The 21,863-nt window shown below is 40.3% G+C and overlaps 2 protein-coding genes across 7 annotated transcripts in view; both read right to left on the bottom strand.

Annotated features, from left to right (window-relative positions):
* Positions 1 to 15,084, bottom strand: LTV1 (LTV1 ribosome biogenesis factor). The gene is made up of 11 exons (XM_060240527.1): positions 14,756 to 15,084; positions 11,999 to 12,130; positions 11,417 to 11,608; positions 8,899 to 8,986; positions 7,477 to 7,621; positions 6,932 to 7,178; positions 2,980 to 3,107; positions 2,196 to 2,341; positions 1,871 to 1,923; positions 1,008 to 1,208; positions 1 to 627 (listed from the first exon to the last, which is right to left on the bottom strand). The coding sequence occupies exons 1-11, from the start codon at positions 14,756 to 14,758 to the stop codon at positions 514 to 516; spliced, it is 1,449 nt and encodes a 482-aa protein (XP_060096510.1). The 5' UTR covers positions 14,759 to 15,084; the 3' UTR covers positions 1 to 513.
* A 6,352-nt stretch (positions 15,085 to 21,436) lies between these two features.
* Positions 21,437 to 21,863, bottom strand: part of PHACTR2 (phosphatase and actin regulator 2) — a 179,025-nt gene continuing 178,598 nt past the window's right edge. For all 6 annotated transcript variants that reach the window (XM_060240455.1, XM_060240493.1, XM_060240464.1 and 3 more), the window contains one exon: positions 21,437 to 21,639. In XM_060240455.1, the coding sequence (XP_060096438.1) occupies positions 21,624 to 21,639 (16 nt within the window). In that variant the 3' untranslated portion in view covers positions 21,437 to 21,623. The remainder of the gene's footprint in view (positions 21,640 to 21,863) is intronic.

Below are 21,863 nucleotides of genomic sequence, written 5' to 3'. Positions count from 1 at the left end.
TGATTTTTCTTACTCAATTTTACTTATACGAAAACATCTTTGAACACTTTGGCCATTTACAATATTAGATAAATAACTTTTAAGTATGTATCTTTACTATAGACAAATTATGAGGTTGTGCAATTCCAATCGAAGCCCAGTTAAAACCAAAAGGGTTTATACTGATTCCACACAGGATCACACTGTAAATCAGCATATGACTTCCTCTTTTCAGGAGTGATAATCCACAAATCATGGGATTTTCATAGGATTTTACATGTTACATTGTTAACAAACAGTAGTTATCTCACTTCTTTCCTAGTGGCATTTTTGATTCTTCTAGAATTATCTGGTTTTCCAGATTGTGAGTTACAATGCAGCAGCATACAGCACAAGAATAATCAAATAATATGTCTTTATGCAGAGTCCACACTATTTTGTACCAAATATTGGGTAACAATTTTGCTTGAAGATATTCTTCTGTGCCAGAACAGAAGGGTTTCCAGAGATAACAATAAAGGACAATTAATCTGATCATGACAATTTGAATCCTTGAATGTTCTGTTGCAGGTTGAGCAGCTCTTTCTGTTGCCTTGTTTTCTCATGTTTGAAGGCTATTTTGTTTGCTTTCTTCTCTATCCTGCGTTCCTGTTGAGAGAAATTAGTATACTGATATCCTTATGCATAGAAAACTCGCATAATTTAACTTTTTATGAGTTGGACTGGGTCATTTAACTATTTTCAATAAAAGTTATAGCAAATATGACAGACACTAATACATCTTCCATAACTACTATGCAGCAGATGCAGAGCACACATTGTTTTCTTTGATGTGCTCATGCTAGAGGGATACTGCATAAGGATGGACAACATCACGAAGTCAACAGCACCCTACTACCAGTCCAACATATTCCAGTTCTTCACTTCTCCGTTTTACACTCAAAATTTAAATTAAATTAAATAAGCTTGCAGTGAAACAGCATTTTTGTACTGACAGTCATTACTAAACAGGAAAAAAATATAGTTACTTTGCGTTCTTCTTTGATAGCTTGTTTTCTGGCTTTGTGATCTTCTTTACTTTCATTTTTGGGACGTGGTTTTGTGGATACTCTTGGCAGGTCACTGTCATTAATCATCTGCATGCACTCCACCTGCTTAGCTGTAAGTCCCCTTTTAGGCAAAACATCCAGCAGGATTCCAGTCTTATGGGACACTTTGATTGGTTTGGGCTTAAAAAAAAAGCATACACCATGGTTAGCAAGCTGGCTTACTTTGCCAATATGAAACTTCTCCATTTCATTAATAATCCAATGACTTAAGTTTCCTCAGAGAACTATGCAGTTGCCCAGGCCAAATTCATTTGTCAGATCCCAAAATAAATTCAGCAGACACCTAATGTTCAAATCAAATGTTCAAGCAAAACAATTTAAAAATCAAGTGTGAAAAAAATTAAATGCCACTTTTAGTTTTAAAGCCATCTACAAAATGTATTAATCTTTGTTTGTTGGTACTTTTTCTGAAAAATGTTGGTCCGTTACGAAGTAGGGTAGTACCAGGCATTCCATAAGATAAAATTATTTACTGAAGCAGCGCTCATGATTACTATTTGCTATAGTATCAAATTGCTTTAGAAAAGAGTGGTTAGGAAAATGTGCTTTCAGTCTGAATGTGCATGCAATAATATGTGATGCTACAACAGAAAACAAAGGAGACAGCCAGTGTCAATTAGTTGTTCTGGAGCCAGTGATAAGCAAATCTAAAAAATCTCCTTTGTTGTCCCCAAAATAATGTAAATACTTTAATCTCAATCTCTCTCTTTTAATCTCTCTATATAAACTAATCACATTCACTATAAAAGTTTAACATGGTATAGAATGGAAATCTAATTTACCTTTTGTGGAACTTCAATAAGTTTTGGATGATTATATAAGGTTGAATAGGTACCTGAATGAGAAAAACATGTAAGGGTAACCATTAAAGGAATTCCCCTGCTCCCAAATTATAAAAGATTGCTATAAATTGTAATCACCTATTGCAAAACATTACATGGTGTTAATCCACCAAAGACTTGCCTTGATAATAAAACCATGTACCTATCAGATATGTACAGCACAGCAGAAACAGTATTAAAAATCATAACCTTTTTAGTCTGAACAAGAGTAGAATCATAATCTTGCACTGTTTACTCATTTGGGAAAAATGCATTAAATACTCACTTAAAATGGATTCGCAATCCCATTTTTCTTTAGGCTCCTCTATAATTAAAGTTACAACTTCTTCTTGTTCTTCATCTGCTTTTTCTATCTTATTCAAGAACAGCTCTGAATCCTCTGCGATTTCAAGGTCATCTAGTTTCACACAGCTTATAGACACACACAAAAGGCACATGGAAACTTTAACTGAACTATAACTCAACTATAAAATGAACTATAAAATGTTATATTTATAACATAACCTGTAAATCAAAAACAGATTTTATAGTAATCACAGTTGGTATATATGCAGTATAAGGGCACAAAAGGCATATTATGTTTTGGAAGAAGGTATAGTATTTTGCTCTCCATATGCAAGCCACAATAAAATATGCTGGTTTAAATTGGACCTGAAATAGCATATAAATCTAATGTTTACTAGCTGCATGTCTAGGTATTAGAACTTTCCCATCCAGGAATATATTACTGGCAGATAGATCTGATCAGTTCCTACTTCATTGTTTCCTCTTTACTGTAAAGAAAGCAAAGCTCACCTGCATCTATAAAAATACATGTTATTTGACAAACCCAGATACTACTGGATATGCTTAGGAACTTGAGGCAATATAACTGGGAACTGAGTGATGAACATAGCAGACCTGAGAACTACAGCACTCCTGGTACCCAATGTGGCAAACAAGCCTATAATCCAATAACTTGTAGACCACGTGAGGAGTTCTTTGAGACCCACAAACCCAATGCATAAGGCTACTCATGAATTACCAAAAAACAAGAATGGTCTACATACTCTTTTGCCTTTTCTTTGTAGTAGTCATTCAAGACTTCCTGTAGCCGAGCACTGTCACTTTCAATGAAGCCTTCCAGTTCTGCATTATCTAATGCTCCAATTTCATCATCATCAAATTGCTCAAAAAACTAAAAAACCAAAACCATAGTATTACCGTGAATGCAACAGAAATTAATCACTCCTGGATGATGTATGTATATATTGGTGGCATTTTCCAAGCCTGGTTAACTGGATGAGATCCATCTGTTAGATAAAGGCCCCAAACCTCCTGTCTGCTTATCAAAAAATGTCTGTTGATTTGTGAATGTTATTTTGCATATCTGCCCCTTATGGATGTTAATTACTTCACAGAAGTACAGCTGACTTCCTTATGTATCTTATTTCATCCTGCAGTAGGTTGCACAATTTGTTGTCAATAACTTTTTGGATTGGGTCTTGTTTCGAACCTAAATCAGCCTGATGGATTTACACTGCAATGCAATGTGAGTGAGCTCTGACTCATGAAAGCTTATGCTGGATACATTTTGTTCTTTGAGATGCTACTGGATTCTTGTTTCATTCTGTAACACAGACTAACATGGAATGAACTCCCCAGCAGAAAATATATGGTTAGAGACACTGAGCCCTAAACATTATTTAGAAGTGGAGATGTACTACTACCCACTTGATCAAATCTTGAGACTGATCTCAGTATGGAGAAGGAAATAAGGGAGGTGACTAACACAGATGATGTTGTGAAACTAAGTTATTTCAGCTATCCTCACATTGACTAGGTAAACAGTGCTCAAATCCTGCTGTAGAAATGGGATTTTTAGACACCATAAATGACTGAGCACTGGAACAGTTGGTCACAGAGCTAACCAGAGGGGCAGTGATCTTGGACTTGGATCTGAGTGAGGTTTAAGTGTTCCCCGTGTTGGGAACACTGACCACAATGCTATTCACCATTCATGTTAAATGGAAGTGTCCCTTGAAGTTCAAAAACACTAACTTTTGATTTCAAAACAAGGAACTTGAGAAAAATGAGGGGACTAGACAGAAGGAAAGAGAAACTTAAGACACACAAATCCATAAATGATGCTTGGAAGCTATTTAAAACCAGCCTAATGAAGTCCAGATAGAATGCATTCCCCAGATTTGGAAAAGTACTGCCAAATTTAAAACAATGCCTACACAGTTAAGTCATAAAAGGCAAAAAAGGTTTCTTTTTGAAAGTGGAAGATCTGTCCCAATGAAGTGAACATTAAAGAGAAGGTTCAGATAATAAGGCATGCAAAAAGGAATGTGAGGCCTGAATTGCTAAAAGCATCAAGACAAAGAATGAACATTTTTAAATGACTTCTGGAGCAGGAAACCAGCTAAAGAGGCAGCTGAGACTTTATATGGCCAAGGAATAAAAAAGATTGCTAAAGAAAGATGAGGCGATAGCAGAAAAGCTAAAATAATTTTGTGCATCTATGTTCACTGTGAAAAATGTGGGGCATGTACTCAGGCCAGGGATTATTTTCAGGAAGGGAGTCTGAAGAGCTCAGTTAAATTGACAGGATGGGAGATGAAATTCCAGATCTACAGGCAAAATTAAAACCAATAATTCTCCAGGCCCTGATAGCATAAAACTAAAATAAGAAATTGTTGATCTACTAACCAGTTTGGTGTAGTGGTTAAGTGCACAGACTCTTATCTGGAAGAACCAGGTTTGAATCCCCACTCCTCCACTTGCAGCTGCTGGAATGCCCTTGGGTTAGCCATAACACTCTCAGAGCTGTCCTTGAAAGAGCAGCTTTTGTGAGAGCTCTCACAGCCCCACCCACCTCACAGGGTGTCTGTTGTGGGGGAGGGAGGTAAAGGAGATTGTGAGCCGCTCTGAGATTCAGACTTAAGGGTGGGGTATAAATCCAATATAATCATCATCTTCTATATGTAACTTAAGACAAACTCATATGACATTCAGGGGTAATTTGCTACTGCCTGCTTCTGCATAGCAACTCTGGACTTACTTGGTGGTCTCCCATCCACACACTACAGCACGCTAAAACTTCAATAATCAGGGATCCAGAAACTTTCCTAGATGATGACCTTCCTTCTTACAGGTAGATGTGGGGAAGCCTGTCCTGGGTTACAGAATGCACTTGGAAATAAGTGTACAACATCTCCATTGTCTCTATATTCCCACAGTAAGAAATTTGAGCAGTGAAAAAAATCATAGTTTTGGGAACAGTGGCTGTATGATAGCCAACACAATATAATGGTTAATACCAGATTGGGATTTGGGAGATCCAGATTCAAGCTCCTACTGTGCTATGGAAGTTTGCTGATTGACCTTGGCCCAGTCACACACACCAAGACCCTTATTTATCTTACAGGGTTGTTGTTAAAAGAGAAGAGTGATGTAAGCTGCTTTGGGTTCCCATTTGGGAGAAAGGTGGGAATAAATGAAGGAAATAAATTATTATAGTTAAAAAAAAACCTATGGTGTCTTGTATCCTGCAACTTACACTATGTCACAGAAGTGAGTACACCTCGCATTTTGTAAATATTTAAGCATATCTTTTCATGTGACAACACTGAAGAAATGACACTTGGCTACAATGTAAAGTAGTGAGTCTACAGCTTGTATAACAGTGTAAATGTGCTGTCCCCTCAGAATTACGCAACACACAGCCATTCATGTCTAAACTGCTGGCAACAAAAGTGAGTACACCCCTAAGTGATAATATCCAAATGGGGCCCAAAGGGTCAATATTTTGTGTGGCCACCATTATCTTCCAGCACTGCCTTAACCCTCTTGGGCATAAAGTTCACCAGAACTTCACAGGTTGTCACTGGAGTCCTCTTCCACTCCTCCATGACGACGCCATGTAGCTGGTGGATGTTAGAGACCTTGCGCACATCCACCTTCCATTTCAGAATGCCCCACAGATGCTCAATACGGTTTAGGTCTGGAGACATGCTTGGCCAGTCCATCACCTTTACCCTCAGCTTCTTTAGCAAGGCAGTGGTCGTTTTGGAGATGTGTTTGGGGTCGTTATCATGTTGGAATACCGCCCTGCGGCCCAGTCTCCGAAGGGAGGGGATCATGATCTGCTTCAGTATGTCACAGGACATGTTGGCATTCATGGTTCCCTCAATGAACTGTAGCTCCCCAGTGCCGACAGCACTCGTGCAGCCCCAGACCATGACATTCCCACCACCATGCTTGATTGTAGGCAAGACACACTTGTCTTTGTGCTCCTCACCTGGTTGCCGCCACACACGCTTGACACCATCTGAACCAAGTAAGTTTATCTTGGTCTCATCGGACCACAGGACATGGTTCCAGAAATCCATGCCCTTAGTCTGCTTGTCTGCAGCAAACCATTTGCAGGCTTTCTTGTGCATCATCTTTAGAAGAGGCTTCCTTCTGGGATGACAGCCCTGCAGACCAATTTGATGCAGCGTGTGGCGTATGGTCTAAGCACTGACAGGCTAACCCCCCACCCCTTCAGCCTCTGTAGCAATGTCATGGTTTGGGGCTGCATGAGTGCTGCTCGCACTGCGGAGCTACAGTTAATTGAGGGAACCAATGCCCAAGAAGGTTAAGGCAGTGCTGGAAAATAATGGTGGCCACACAAAATATTGACCCTTTGGGCCCCATTTGGACATTATCACTTAGGGATGTACTCACTTTTGTGGTCAGCAATTTAGACATTAATGGCTCTTTGTTGCGTAATTTTGAGGGGACAGCACATTTACACAGTTATACAAGTTGTAGACTCACTATTTTACATTGTAGTCAAGTGTCATTTCTTCAGTGTTGTCACATGAAAAGATATACATAAATATTTACAAAATGTGAGGGGGTGTACTCACTTCTGTGACATACTGTATATCCTGGGATCTTTAGAACAAATTAGTTCAAGCTGAGAAATAGTTTACAGGGGTGCTAAAGGGTTTGCCAGAATGATTTCTTCACCTTCTCAAATCTCTCATCCAGAAGAGTCAACTGTTCATTTCTTTTTATTACTGAGGAGGTCATGGAGTATTCTGTGAATCGGCTTTTGGTCTCTTCTTGCATGAAAAGAAATTCTTTCATCTCTCCTCCAATTTCATTGTCATCTGACAAAGGACCCTCAGACTCTCCATCACTACAAATGTTCTTTCCATCCATCTCGTCTTCCTCCATGTCCTCCCATTCATCTTCATCTCCAGATTTAGATTCCCTGTGAAGAGCATAAAAACAACAAAAAACCCCACATTTGCTATATGGCATCTATGGCACTCTTCTCACATCACTATTCTGATAACTGCATGACATACTACTGTTTACCTGTATTGTAGCTGGAAAAAGGAAAGTAAGGTAATTTTCATGACTGAAAAACTAAGAGGGGTTGAGCCCAGACTGTGGTCACTGCCATAGAGAATTAGACATCATTATTATTTCACCTAGTAGCAGGGTTTCCCTCTTTTCTTCCCACTGCAATTAACAAACAATGCAATAATATCTTTCCATTTCATTACCAATAACCTTCCTTTTCTTGCTCTATGCTCCCAGGTTTATTGGCATTTAAAATGAAGTCATCCTCGAGAAGATTATTTGGATCATCAAAATCAAAATCATCATCAAGTGCAGCGACAATGTCAGGGTCAAAATCCAACCTGGGCCCTAATGAAAGATAAAATCACATTTGAATAAAGTTAAAGCCTCCAAACCATTTTATTGCTAACATTCACTGTTTGTGTGAGTCATGACTGATAACAATTTGACAGTGGAGAGAGACCAAAGAAGTTTCCATTATTTTGAATACAGAACAAGCTACTTAAGTCTGTGCCCCTTCAGTTTTTCACAGGTTTTTTTTCCGTATAAAAATAACATCCTGCCTTTCCTTGTGGCTCCAAGTAGCTTACAAATCATGATTTAAAACATACAGAATAAAGTAAACATCACCTTAAAACTGCCTGCAATCTCTAACTCTTTAAAAGCCCTGGCAAATAATATGGCCTTGCAGTGCCTGCTGAAAATCTGAGATGGTAACTCTCTCAACTCTGCAGGAACCCTGTCCCACAAAGTGGAATCTACTATGGAAGTGTACAGGCTGATGTCAAGTGGGTTGTCATAAGTGGAGAAACAACTAGTAGGTAGCAACTGGACGACCACAACTGGCACATGGGACATATGGGAAGAAATAGATATTTGGGTCTGAGGCTGTGAAGGGCTTTAAAGGTCATAATCAGCATACTGAACTGAACTCAGGAATAAACTGGTAGCAAATGCAGCTGTTTTAAGACTGGAGGGATCTGTTCCCATCAACTAGCCCCTGACAATAAACTGGACTGCTGAATTTTGAACTAGCTGCAGTTTCTGGGTTGGCTTCAAGAACAGCCCAAAGTATAATGCATCAGCATAGTCTGTTGGCTAAGCCTAAGAAAGGAGAGAGTTGGCAACCCCAATGCAGATGACAAAAAGCATCTTCAGCCACTATACCAATCTGTTTATCAAACAGCACAGGTGGGTCTATGAGCACACCCAAACTCTTAATCTTATGAACATATGAACATATGAAGCTGCCTTCTACTGAATCAGACCCTTGGTCCATCAAAGTCAGTATTGTCTTCTCAGACTGGCAGCGGCTCTCCAGGGTCTCAAGCTGAGGTTTTTCACACCTATTTGCCTGGACCCTTTTTTGGAGATGCCGGGGATTGAACCTGGGACCTTCTGCTTCCCAAGCAGATGCTCTACCACTGAGCCACCATCCCTCCCAATCTTCTCTTTTGCAATCTTCTCTGCAAAAGTCAACTCCATTCCATTCAGAACAAAGGGATCAACAACCCTTCTTTTAAAAAAAAAAAAAATCTGCCCTCCAAACCTGATTACCTGCATCGTAGCAACAACAATATATTAAGGACAGGTTATATGAAACAAAGATAGCTTAAATTTAGTACCTGAAACAGGAGCGGCTTTATTTAATAGTCCTACATCCTCTTCAAATTCTGATGCAAACACTGATGAGGGCAAATTTATAGTGGGAGTCTAAAGGGGAAAAAAAAGAAATATCAGCCCTTTCTTTAAAATAACTCTCAAGATACAAAACTCTCTGAAAAAAGAACTTTTGCTTTTTAATAGGTGTGATTCAGTTGATACTCAGTTCTTTCTACTGAAATTTAAGAATCAGTGTGCAAGCGTTGGTGTCTTTCAAAGAGAAAAGTGCCTGTATAAGAAGCTATTCAATATAAATCTTTTCCTAGTACTTACGTCTACAAGTTAAGAGAGACAACAAATCAGGATCCTACATGCATATCCTGGAATAGTTGTATATGTATTCACTTGGCAAGATTTCAAAAAGGGACCCTGATATTTGTTAACCACTGCCAATCACCAGTGTGCTGGCCTAAGCCATGACCAGGACAACTCTTTTTCTCCCTCCTCAAGAGAAAAGAAGAAACAGCAAAAGTTGCACCTAATTGTATGGGACCACTGAGAAAAGGACAAGGTTTTCAGGATATGAGGAAATTACTCTCTTTTCTAGTGTACAAGTGGTTGAGCAGTGGAATTGGCTGCATAGGGCAGTAGTGAGCTCCCCTCCCTGGCAGTCGTCAAGCAGCAGCTGAATGAACACGTGTCAGAGGCGTAGGCTGATCCTGCATTGAGCAGGGGGTTGGATTAGATGAAATGTGTTGACCCTTCCAGCTCTATGATTCTATGACTCCAGTACCAAAATTTCAAAATAAAGCATGCAGGGGGAAAAAAGGTAAAGGTAGTCCCCTGTGCAAGCACCAGTCGTTTCCAACTCTGGGTTGATGTCACATCATAATGTTTTCACAGCAGACTTTTTATGGGGTGGTTTGCCATTAAGTGGTACTTAATTATTTTACTTTATATCCTCCTTTTCTCCTAAACACCTTTGCAGCTGCCTGTCCTGTTCTTGGAACTTCCACAGCACATAGCTAGGAAAGCTTCTGGAAGACTTGCTGGTTATGCAGATTTAATTTTTTACTTGAATTTTTATCTCAAATTAGTTAGCTGTGTTGCTACATTCGTGTGTATGAACACTTGCCTTTTATCCCCTCACTGACGACAAACAACCAAAGAGTGAAAGTATGAAGGAGTGCTAAATGAACACTCACATACTACAGTATTGAATTCTAATAGAGATCCTAAAGCGGTAACCTGCATCAACACCTAGCAACAACCTCCCTTCAAGTCCCCACCCTTTCTATATAGAATGCCAATTTCCTGCATCAAACTGGATAGTGAGGCTCTCTACCTCTGATGGAGAGGGTGTGTTTTGCCTCTCCCTAAGAGTGATCAATGAGAGCTAATGGAATGTTAGGGACAGACAGTTGAAAAACAGCAGTCCAGAGGGAAGCTGGCAGCTAGGGAGTTGAGAGGGAAACTGGCTGAGTGAAACTGTGGGAAACAGCTGCTTAGAGCTGGCTGGAAAGAGCTGATTTGTGATAAAGGATCCTAATTGCAGGAACAGGGAAACATCTGTAAAGTTCAATTGGAAACAAAACATAACATCTATTTTATTTTCTTCAGTGTTATGTTCAAACCGTAAATAAAAGTTAACTCCTTGTTTAAATCTGTGGGCTGTGTGTCACAGGGAAAGAAACACACAAGCATACACAAAAGTGAAGACCTTGGTCTATATATGTTTAAGGATATGAATAAATGGTGGGGGTATGTGATTGGAACAGTGTATGAACCCCAACTCCAATAACTAACTGAAGTGTTTGAGTGAAGGTCTGTTAATAAAGCACTGGGCTACCCTATCTGCTGATGTCTCTATGAATGAGCAAGAGGTGTGAAATGGTCATGGCTCTCATATTTTTAAAAAGACAAGAAGGGTAGCAAATGTGATGCCTAACATAATTGTAACCCGAGCTAAGATAATGTCGCTGTGTATGTTTCTTCTCTTCTACTGAATTAAGATTAGCACCTTAATGTTAATTTTAATGTAACTGCATATTAATTTTACTGTTTTATGTGATTTTATTATATTGTATTGCATTCCTATGTTGTGAGCCGCCCTGAGCCTGCTTGTGCGGGGAGGGCGGGATACAAATAAAAAGTTATTATTATTATTATTATTATAACCCTGAACATGAGAGACAGGTGAAGAGGGTGGTAGGCACACTGAGTGTGTGGAAAGGGGGCATCACAAGTTGCATAACTGAAAAAGAACCAAACAGAAAATAACATAACCAGTTTCTAGGTAATTAATTCCTAATATCTGTTAACAGGAGATCAAAATCAGTTAACCATTAGTTTATCTGTACAAAATATGAAAAACAACCAGCAGACATCCTAAGTATTTACGTCACACATTTTCAGGAAATTCTACACACTTAGCTTCAGACTTTCTGTCTTTTATTTTGGTTTGATTCATTTGCTGGATAGCCACATGAGAAAGGCAAAAAACAGTAACAATAACTATCACCACCATTTGTATGCGCTTACTGGAATGTGCTGAATTTCCTCTTCAACCTCCCCTTCTTTCGTCACTATAATCCTGCCTTGTTGGCTTTGCATGCTTGATGGAACAAGCTCAGGCATTCCAGAAGCTTCTTTGAGATGTTGCAAGTAATCATAGTCATCATCAAAGAAGATTCCATATTTCCTCTGTTCTTCTCTCTGTTTTTCATCATTTCCCTGTTTTTTAAAAAAGTTAACAAATTTGTCCAGCATTATTAACTTACAGTTAGATCACTCTAGTAGAGATTTGCAAAAAGAATAAATACAAACACAATCCTTCAGGGAAAGGAGACAGGTTAGACACAATTAATGTTCTTCACCACTCTTGTGGCAGAGGTGATGGAACTCAAAAGGTGAATTTTAGGATTCCACACCTAGAAAGGTTAGCCTCTTTCAGTCTTAAACACTCAAGAACAATATATTATGGCATACTGCAAAAAAAATTTAAAGAAGGTCTAAGAAATACACAAGCTCTCAAACAAGTATTATCCTAGCACAATTAGTCAAAATAGCAAACTGGAAACCAATTATTCAATCAGTCCTCTGAACTGTAAATTCTACAGTTACCTCCTGCGCAGGCAAAAGAATTCTCTGGGGTGCAGTTTCATCTGCTGTCAAAGGGTCCTTCTGACTTCGGTGTACTAAATGAAATGTTACAGCCTTTTTCTTTTCTATGAAAGGTTTCTTCCGTCTGTGAGGCTGCAAGACAAAAGTGAGTTAACTTCTGCTATAAAAATATATACCTTTTAAATCTAAACATATGGACTGTGAATACTATGAGTTATCTACAGTACAGAAAAGGCACGACTGAAATATTTCTGAACTATAACATGCCTTCCTAATGGAGGAAATGAAGCCCACCCCCATATTCACTCTATAGACCAAAGATTTCAAACTCATTTGTCACAAGGCCTGGATCTGACATAAATGTTACTTTGTTGGGTCAGACCATCTGTGCCATAAATGTAATGCCGGATATGGAGATATTAACTTTATAAATGACACAGGAGAACCCAATTAACAGTATTTTTATTCAAAATACAAACAAAAGCAATTGATTCCTAGGAGTGAAAGCAATTGATTTACTGGGGGATTCACAAAGGCCCTGATAAATGTAGTTAATCATATGCAGGACTAGTTCCCACCTCCCTCTCTCTCTCTCTTTTTGTATATATAGCACTTTTAGGAGATGGATCATCTTCTTTGCAAGTAAATAGGTAGCTTATCAGCATCACCACTCCATATGCCTACCCTCAGCAGCCAAACATGGCTACAATCTGTTTCTACTCTTTGTTTCCTGTCTTCCCCTGTCCTATGTCTGAGCCTCTTGAGGAGGCACACCAGACTTCCCCTTCTACCACCTCTTCCCCCCACCTCTGCGAAGACTGAGTGACTGACCCTGGGTGATCCAGACGACAGGGTCCTGGCTTGGGGGAGAGTGCAGTATCTGAACCTGGCTCTCCCAGATCCCCCACTACCAGTTCTCAACCCTCCTGCATTTCCCACAGAAGCTGTAGGGCTGAGGGGAAGGCCTGATGAAGAGTGCAAAACCTACAAGGGGTGCTTTTTATCCTCCTGTAATGCCTTTTTCTTAATGGGCTGAGAACAGGTGTGTGAGAGAAGGGAGGTCACCCCCCCACCCCCCCAAAAAATTCACTCTGCCTCCCAGCTCTGTGGCTGTTCAGACATACAGTGGCCACATCAGCAACCCTTTCCCCCTTTGCTCCTCCACTCGCTTTTGAGGCTGGGACATCTTTTCCCTCAGAGCAGCACTCATAAGACAGCTCAGTTGTCTCCCAATCCCAATCCACATGCTGAGTGCACCACTCCATGCCCTTGCTTTTGCCCACTCCACTCACTGTCACTGTGGCAGAGGGAGTGCTGGCCACTTGGCTCCATCCCCCAACATGAAGTGGCTTCACCAGTTCTCATTTCATGTTGTGCTGCTGTCCATGCTGGAGTCCAAGCACTACACACATGGCAGTCATGGTTCTATTTTGTAAGGCACACAGCATTCTTTATCAGAGCCTTAAGGTCTACTCACTTGCGGCAAGAGGCACCAATAAGATCCATATTACATCACAAGTTTCCTATATAATGCTAATTAGAATAAAGCTAGAAATGCAGTTAGCAGGGTTGGGGGTTGAGTGACTTATCAGGATAAGCCTAAACCAGGATCATGGCAATGTCACTTCTGCCACTCAGCAGAAGAGATGTCACTACATTGCTGGTGATGCTCTGGTATTTGGGCAAAAATTTTACAGTAAAAACCCTTTTTATCACAGAGTTTTTGCCCAAATAGCTCAGGCTTTTTGTCCAAATACCATAACATCTCTGCAATTGGGGGGGGGAGAGTTATAAATGGGTTTCTCACTGTATATTCAACAAAGCTGCAACTGACTTCCCAGAAATACTCCCATGTAATAAACAGTGTAGAATTTTTGTCTCAAGAAAAATTGGTTTTCAGCAGTTGCAATAATTAATCTAAGAATTAGGTAGTGCCTAGCTGTCACTTCTGCCTAGGAACTTATTAGATGGCATCTCTCATATCCTCATACAAGAATATGGCCATTGGCCTACCTTACAGGGCTGTTCTTACAGAGCATGTACATATGTCTTATACACTGAAAACACTATGTTAACATGTCACATGCTAAAAAGTAAATTAGTTGGACAGGAACACCTCTGGGAAAGACCTACTTAGTTTAACTCAGACTTGCAAGCAATAGAGCAATTAACAGACTGCATTTATTACTATGATACTCTCATCATCATGCTCCCATTCTGGCGTGTTACTGTTTTATTGGTTTCCCATGTAAATGCTATCCGGACCAAATGTTCCTTCAATTTGTTAATTTCACTATTTTGCCACTGGATTCTAACTTTTTGCCACTTTGCATTCTTAACCACTGGCCACTAACTATATCTAGCTCTCCTCACTGTACCCCATTCCACTGTCTAAAGAAGTATGCATGCATACGAAAGCTTACAGTCTGAATAAAACTTTGTTGATCTTAAAGGTGTTACTGGACTCCTACTTTGTTCTATTGCTTCAGACCAACGCGGCTGCCCACTTGGATTTAACTAAGTTAACTGTTGTTACTATTACTACAAATGGCACAGCATGCATGACAAGGTGATGTTCCCTGCCATCTTCACCCCTAACCAGTACAGAACATTTTTAAAAAACCCTTTTAAAAAGGGGCCAGGGTGATACTGTTCTCCTCACTCCCTCATGCCCACGAAGGGACAAAGTCCACCAAAGAGGCTGCAGCCTGCCCAAGAACACGACTCAAAGCCCGCCCTTCCCCCGACCCAACTTACCATCACGTGTTCTGCCCCCCAGGACCCCGAAAGTTAACTACACAGACAGCACGCCCGGTGGGCCTCGCGAGCACACTTCCGGTTCCGCCAAGGCATTTCCTCTCGCGTATTGCCATTCTTCTTTTCCTATTTCCTTAGTTCCGCTGTCGCCATCTTGGAAGAAACCAAGTAATACCAGACGAATGGGGGGGGGGGTCATACTTTTTTCGCACTGACACCGACTGAGGAGTGCTGATGTCGACAAGATTTATTTTTAAGATACCCGACAGCGCAACTTTAATTCCCATGAAGTGAAAAAGTCTCCTTCTGTGCTTCTGTTTTAGTTGCGCGACGGAAAAGGGAGGCTATGTGAAATTCAGTTCTGCCGTCCCGAGGGGCGGGGAGGTAGGCAAGAGCCAGCATGCAGTGGACTCTTCTGGTCTAAAATGGAACCGGTTGCTGACTCTTAATAATTTTTGTGTCCTTTTTCTGGCCGTGTGATGCTAAGAATGCAAGAGTGCACCACAGAGCTGTTCAAGAACAGTCACGCCACAGCCTGGCCTCGTAAAGGATTCTGGCCAGTGGCAGCTCTCAGCGTTCCGTCTGGGTGCTTCTAACCTTTTCTTACCTCTTTTCCGTCACAATGATGTAGGGACAGGATCTTTTAAATCCCCTCTGGCTATTGAGGACACCTGCATGAGAGTAAGGCTTGAGCGTACGATTTGGCTGCAAGCAATTTTCAGTTAAGGTGCTATGTAATTCATTCATTCGATTTCTGAACCGCCCTTCCCTTAAACGGGCTCATGGTGGTATACACCATTCTAATACAATTCCAAAACATCATAGTAAATTTGCATAATTAAACTTATAAATAATTTTAAATTAGGTCAATGAATTCAGTGATCGCTTTTTAAATTTTTATATTTATTAAAACTTGCGTATTCTGGTTTATTATAAACATATGCTTTGGCTGAAGGGAGCTTAAAGTACATAATTAAAACATTAATTTTAATTTAAAGAGAGTCAGTTTGGTGTAGTGGTTAAGTGCGCGGACTATTTGGGAGAACTGGGTTTGATTCCCCACTCCTCCATATGTAGCTGCTGGGTCAACTTGGGTTAGTCACAAGTTCTCACAGAGCTGTTCCTCTCAAGAGCAGTAGTGGGAGAACGCTCTCAGCCAGGGCTGATGCTAGACTTTCTGGTGCCCTAGGTGAATCACCCACTAGCACCTCCCCATTATTAAAAAAATATACAGAAAATGAAGAGTGCCAAGCTTGAAACTTTTCACATTTTAATTTATTGATTTTTAATTTTTTTAAAAAATGTGGTAAGTTATTTAAAAAATTGTGGGAATAAGTGCTTGCTGGCTATGCCAGGAAGGAGGATGGCGGGATAGGATAAAGTGGGAGGCCACATCACACATTAGGGAGGGGGGGGGGCGGCTTGGCTTTGTTGAGGGCAGCTTGGTGATGAAAGAGGACAAGGTGACAGTAGTCAGGATCCAGAGTCATCATGCCAGTGGTGCCCTCTGGGCCAGGTGGCCCCCTAGGCAACTGCCTACTTTGCCTACTCCCATGCACCAGCTCTGCTCTCAGCTCCACCAACCTCACAGGGTTCTGTTATGGGGAGTGGAAGGGAAAAGGGTTTGTAAACTGCTCCAAGACTCTGAGTGAAGGGTGGGGTATAAATCCAATCGCTTCTTCTTAAACAACAAAAAAATATATCCCCTCCTCCCCTAAAGTCCAATAAAATATTACCATGTTACCTTACATACACAATAATTCTACCCAGAAAATCCTCATGATGAAAAAAACGTATAGTTCAAGAACAAAGATCGCACTGGCTAGAAAATAACCCATTACCATTTTCATTCATGAGGTCAGGGGTAGGTATTAAGGCGCCTACTTTGCATGCAAGAGCAGTTGCCCTCCCTGCTTCAGCCATTTATAGTAGCAGAAGTGAGGCGTTTCTGAGTAACTCCTTCAACATTTCTCTAGAACCAGGGAGAAGGCATTAGCACACTGTCTTTTGCTGTGCTGGCATAACACCTGCTGAAAGCTGTATGAAAGGCACAACTGCACCCCATCCTCTTCCTCAGCATATGTCTGTTTACATACATGCCATAACAGGGTTGCAAAACATAAAAACTGATTAAGAATATGCACTCAAGTGGATTTTGTTGTTTCATCCAATGTGGTGTACACTGTCATCCAGTGTGGTGTACAATGTCAGACTAGTATCTGGGAGACCTGGGTTGGAGTCCCCAGTTGGGTCATGGAAGCTCATTGAGTGACCTAGGGCCAGTCACACTCTTCCAGCCTAACTCACCTCACAGGGTTGTTGTGAAGATAAAACGGAGAATAAAATGAGAAGTTAGGGTATAAATGAAGTAAAATAAAATCCAGTTTGCAAAGTGCATTGAAAGTGGATTCGAAGTATATTATTCAGCATGCGTGAAAGTGCATTAAAAAGGCAGAAACCACATGATTAATTTTAGCCACCTAGTTAGAGTGGCTAAAGTGGCACAGAGTGGTAAAGCTGCAGTACTGCAGTCCTAAGCTCTGCTCACGACCTGAGTTCAATCCTGATGGAAGCTGGGTTCAGGTAGCCGGCTTGAGGTTGACTCAGCCTTCCATCCTTCTAAGATCGGTAAAATGAGTACCCAGCTTGCTGGGGTGAAAGCGTAGATGACTGGGGAAGGCAATGGCAAACCACCCTGTAAAAAGTCTGCCGTGAAAACATTGTGAAAGCAACATCACCCCCGAGTCGGAAACGACTGGTGCTTGCACAGGGGACTGCCGTTACCTTTTTAGTTAGAAATAGGCATAAGTTATATAGTTCTCACTGTCCTTGTGACTTCTCTTATGGCAAGAGTATCCTGTGAACTGGGGAGATTCACAATTCCTGACAACAAGAACCACATGACTAGCATATCCTTCAAGCACCACCCCCAACACATGGAAACAATAATACGTAACTTTTTAAAATTACCACAGGATCAAAGGTTGTCTTTTCCCTACTACTGAGAGGTTGCTTTTGAATTGTGAGCCAGTGTTCAACAGTGGCATGACCCATTCCATTGCTCAAGTTTTACATGTTGACCTAGTCACATAGACTGAACCCCTCCACATCCTTGATATAGGTCATCATGAGCAACTTGTGTTGCATGGTAAACATTTTATATTGGGTCCATAGTAAAGATGATCATTTTGCAACTTCTAAACAAACTGCCCCCTTTCCTGAAACACAGAGCATTGGGGGAGTGCTCAGAAGAGCCACATTTGATTCTAGAGTCACCGAGATCACTGCCCTAGGGTCTTTTTCAAATGATTACAAATTTGATTTTCCTCTCCAAAGTTGTATAGTTTCCATTTGAAATGTTACGGTGTGCACTATTTCACCTTGTACTACAGCAGTGGTGGCCAAACTGGGGCTCTGGAGCCACATGTGGTTTTCACACATATTGGCTCCTGGAGGTCAAGGAAGAACTTACTGTAGGCTTACTCTCAAGTGTGCTTGGCATTGGGACCTCAGTCAGCCTCTGAGTGCTGACCCATAGGTAGGTGACTGTTTCCACCATGTGTGAAGTGGGAAAGGAGGGGTAAATAGGCCTGCAAGTTCTTCTCCACCACCACAGAGGTCACCCAGAGACCTAGAGCAACGAAAGAGCATATTTGTTCTGCAAGATAGGAGATTGAGAATAAGGTCAAGGGAAGCAAATCTACATCTTTTGTTGTTGCTATAAATCTGGTAGAGTTAGAGACACAACCTCCAGCTTGCAATCTGGCAAACCTAAGCAGAAATCAGTTGATGAAAAACTTCTCTATACAAGGAAGTTGAATAGTGGAGAAAATTCCACCTGCTAATTTCTGCTTGTTATACAACTGTGTAGCTGTAGCTGAAGTCCCCCTGCAGCTTGCTCAGATGGGAGAACTGGAGGATACATTAACTGATTGCTCTGATATTATTGTGATAGCATTACAAAACAAATTTCAGTGCTCTTACTAATTGGATGGGATGTGGCTCAAGGGATGTAACAACAATGGGGAATCTGTAGAAAGTGTTCTAACTTCTTTTATTGGGAGTTGTGTGAATGTGAAAAGAGCTTGCACAAGAGAGGAGTGGAAGCAATTCTTATTAGTTCTATTCTGCTCCCCTGCTGCATCCATAGTTTCCAAGGGGTCTCCTCAAGAGTAGATTTTACATGGAAAAAGATTGATGCATTGGAAAATGGCAATCCCTTCCATAATCTCGGTCTTTTTGCAGTGTGTAGGATCCTGCCCCGCATTAGCAGCTACTCCTATGTTTACTTAAAACAACAACAACAAACAGCTGACAATTTTTCACTCTGTAACTAAAGCCAAAAGAATAAAACAGAAGTTCTGAGGGTAAAAAACCCCAAAACAACCATAGAGACCATTTATTGCCTGAAAAAAATACATATACTTTATAATTAAGAACTTAAAAGGGCACATGGACAAAAATAAACTGTAGTATATACATTAAAAGGATAAATAGCACATATATATTGTAATACTGCAATACATGCCCTTGAGTATTTCAGGCCCAGAAATTTCACTGTGTACTTTAAAAGGATAAATAAGTGCTAAGGAAAGCCATTTTTAGTGTAAACAATGTAATAGGCTTATAACAAGCCACCATAATTAGGGCCAATGTAATAAAAGTACATATTGTCTTTCACATCACCTCATACTATTTAAACTTAACTAATAATATATTCACAAATACAATTACAAGATAGTATAAAAGTACACAATTTGCTTCATATTATTCACACAACAGATACAAGCTGTAGATTCCAAGGTCTTTTTGGAGTCTTCACAATGCCCTTGAGAATTTATTGGTACACAGAACACAGTCCCTCTGTGTGAGGTTACAGTGCCCGCCTGGAGATTCCCAGAGGCCACAACAGAGCCCCATTAATAACCTAAGAAGAACCTGCTGGATCAAACCAGTGGTCCTTCTAATCTAGCATTCTTACACAGAGGCTAACCAGTTGTCCTGGAGGCAAAGAGGGCATAGAGGCTGAGGCCCTCCCCTACTACTGTCTCCACCTTCTCAGCATACATGCACAAGGATACTTAGCTTGCCAGGCCTTATTGGAATACATGATCTTTGTCCTCCTCCCATATTGCTCTCGGTTTTCCCTCAACTTAACTGAACAAGGTATGGTGGGATACATGTCAGACACATCTAGGTCTCATGCTACAGGCTGTTCAAGTGTAATGTATATACACACCAAGCTGGGGCCATAAGGAAGAACAGTTCTGTTACTCCCTATGTTGACCTTTCATGTGCAGGCACAATTATCATACAGGGAAGAATTTTGATCATGATTTTTTTTCTTTTCAGTCCTAAAGGGGTAGGCAATATGGTGCCCACAGAATCTAGGCAGACTGCCAGTACTTTTACCCTGGAAAAGAATCCCTCCCCTTTTCTGCTCTGGAGCAGCCAAACACTGGTGTGTAGGCACATGGCAGCAGCATGCAGCTGCACAACTCTGAAAGGACATATAGAGACTCCAGACCCAATGTAATCTAATTCAATCTGAAGAATCCTGAGCTACTCTGCCTCACCCCCCCTCCCAAGCATATAGTCTCAGTTCAGACATCACACAGAACCATGGTTTTAAGTACCTATAGTTAGTATGACTGAATGCAGACCACTCCAGTAACTATAGTTTTTTAGGATCTTGTTGGTTTAGTAACCACAGTTCTTAACAATTGATGTAGAATACAGACATTATGGCTTATGTCTAGTTAAATATTTTGGCTTGTTCTTTAGTGATGACTTTTCAGGCTACAGAGAAGGAAATGAAACCAACACTTGCCAATGCAAACCAGTATTTGAGTGACCAGTATTTTGTCCTGGTTTCACAATCTAACCTTAAGCTATGGCTTTATGTCTGAATTCAGCCATTACTAGCTGCAGCCCAGAACTATTTGATAATCTCTTTTGGTCAGTTTCATTTCTGATTTTGGCTTCAAAATCTGATTGTCAGCACTGTCTGCCCAAGAAAGATTAGAAGTCATCATGATGGTTGTGACTTGAAAAGCAGTTTTTTAAAATGTTTCAAAACCTGATTTTTTTGTTGTTGCTTTCTTGCTGTCTTTCCTCAATATATTGCCCAAACTGATACATGATAATGGATGGGGGACCTGAAATTTTCCTTTACGTTTCTATATAAAACCCCTATCTGTGTTGCAATCCAGTTACCTGCTTGAAGGTTCTATTGACATACCAATAGCACTTACACAGACCTGTGATCAAGACTGCACGCTTAATGTACTTTTGAAAAGCAGGATAATTTGTAAATACATCTATGAATTGTTCTTAAACTAATTACTGGAAAATTCCTGTTTTGTAAGTTCAATTGATGAAAAAAGGTCTTTGGTGGTTTTCCACCAGAATATTACAATCCGAGTATTCTGGAACAGATACAAATAGAATTCCTGACATTCATGAATTTTCATTTTCAAGTAGTCAAGAAATACCAGGATCTACATATAGTATGAAGTTGCTTCCATGAAGAATACTAATAATTTTGTTCATTCTGCTACCCCTCCACACACTTGAAAGTGAATGATTATTATTATTACAATTGTCTTCTGTTTTTCTTTTTCTGACAAACAGCTAATGAGAAGAGATTTGTAACAAGTGGCTCTGAATAAGAGAGTTGCTAGGCCACTTCTTCTTTTATTGTTTTGCCACATCCACATTTCTTCCAAGTAATTGTTAAACATGAGGGCCACATTCTTCAGTGATTTCAGGCAGACATTGCAGGTCCCATGCATTCTCAGTTCTTCAGGATGGTCTGCTATCCCCAGGAAAGATTTTCACATCTAGACTACATATTATTTTCAAACCATTAAGGACGGTGAAACCTGCAGTTGAGTAAAACATGTATATTTATCTTTATTTGTCTCTTACTCCATTGTTACCCCAATCAGAACATGCTGTATTAGCATTTCCTAAATAAAAGTTTCCTCCCCTAAAGACTTGCTGTTTTAATAACTCAAAGTTCCATTTCACTGATCAAACCAAGACCACCACATTCAAACACTTTCCATACCCAGATCTATACTCCTCTCTCTTATAATTAAGTTTC

This window comes from Heteronotia binoei, chromosome 1 (genome assembly GCF_032191835.1).
Source record: "Heteronotia binoei isolate CCM8104 ecotype False Entrance Well chromosome 1, APGP_CSIRO_Hbin_v1, whole genome shotgun sequence".
In the NCBI taxonomy this organism is placed as follows: domain Eukaryota; kingdom Metazoa; phylum Chordata; class Lepidosauria; order Squamata; family Gekkonidae; genus Heteronotia; species Heteronotia binoei.
This window is presented reverse-complemented; position numbering and strand designations above follow the sequence as displayed.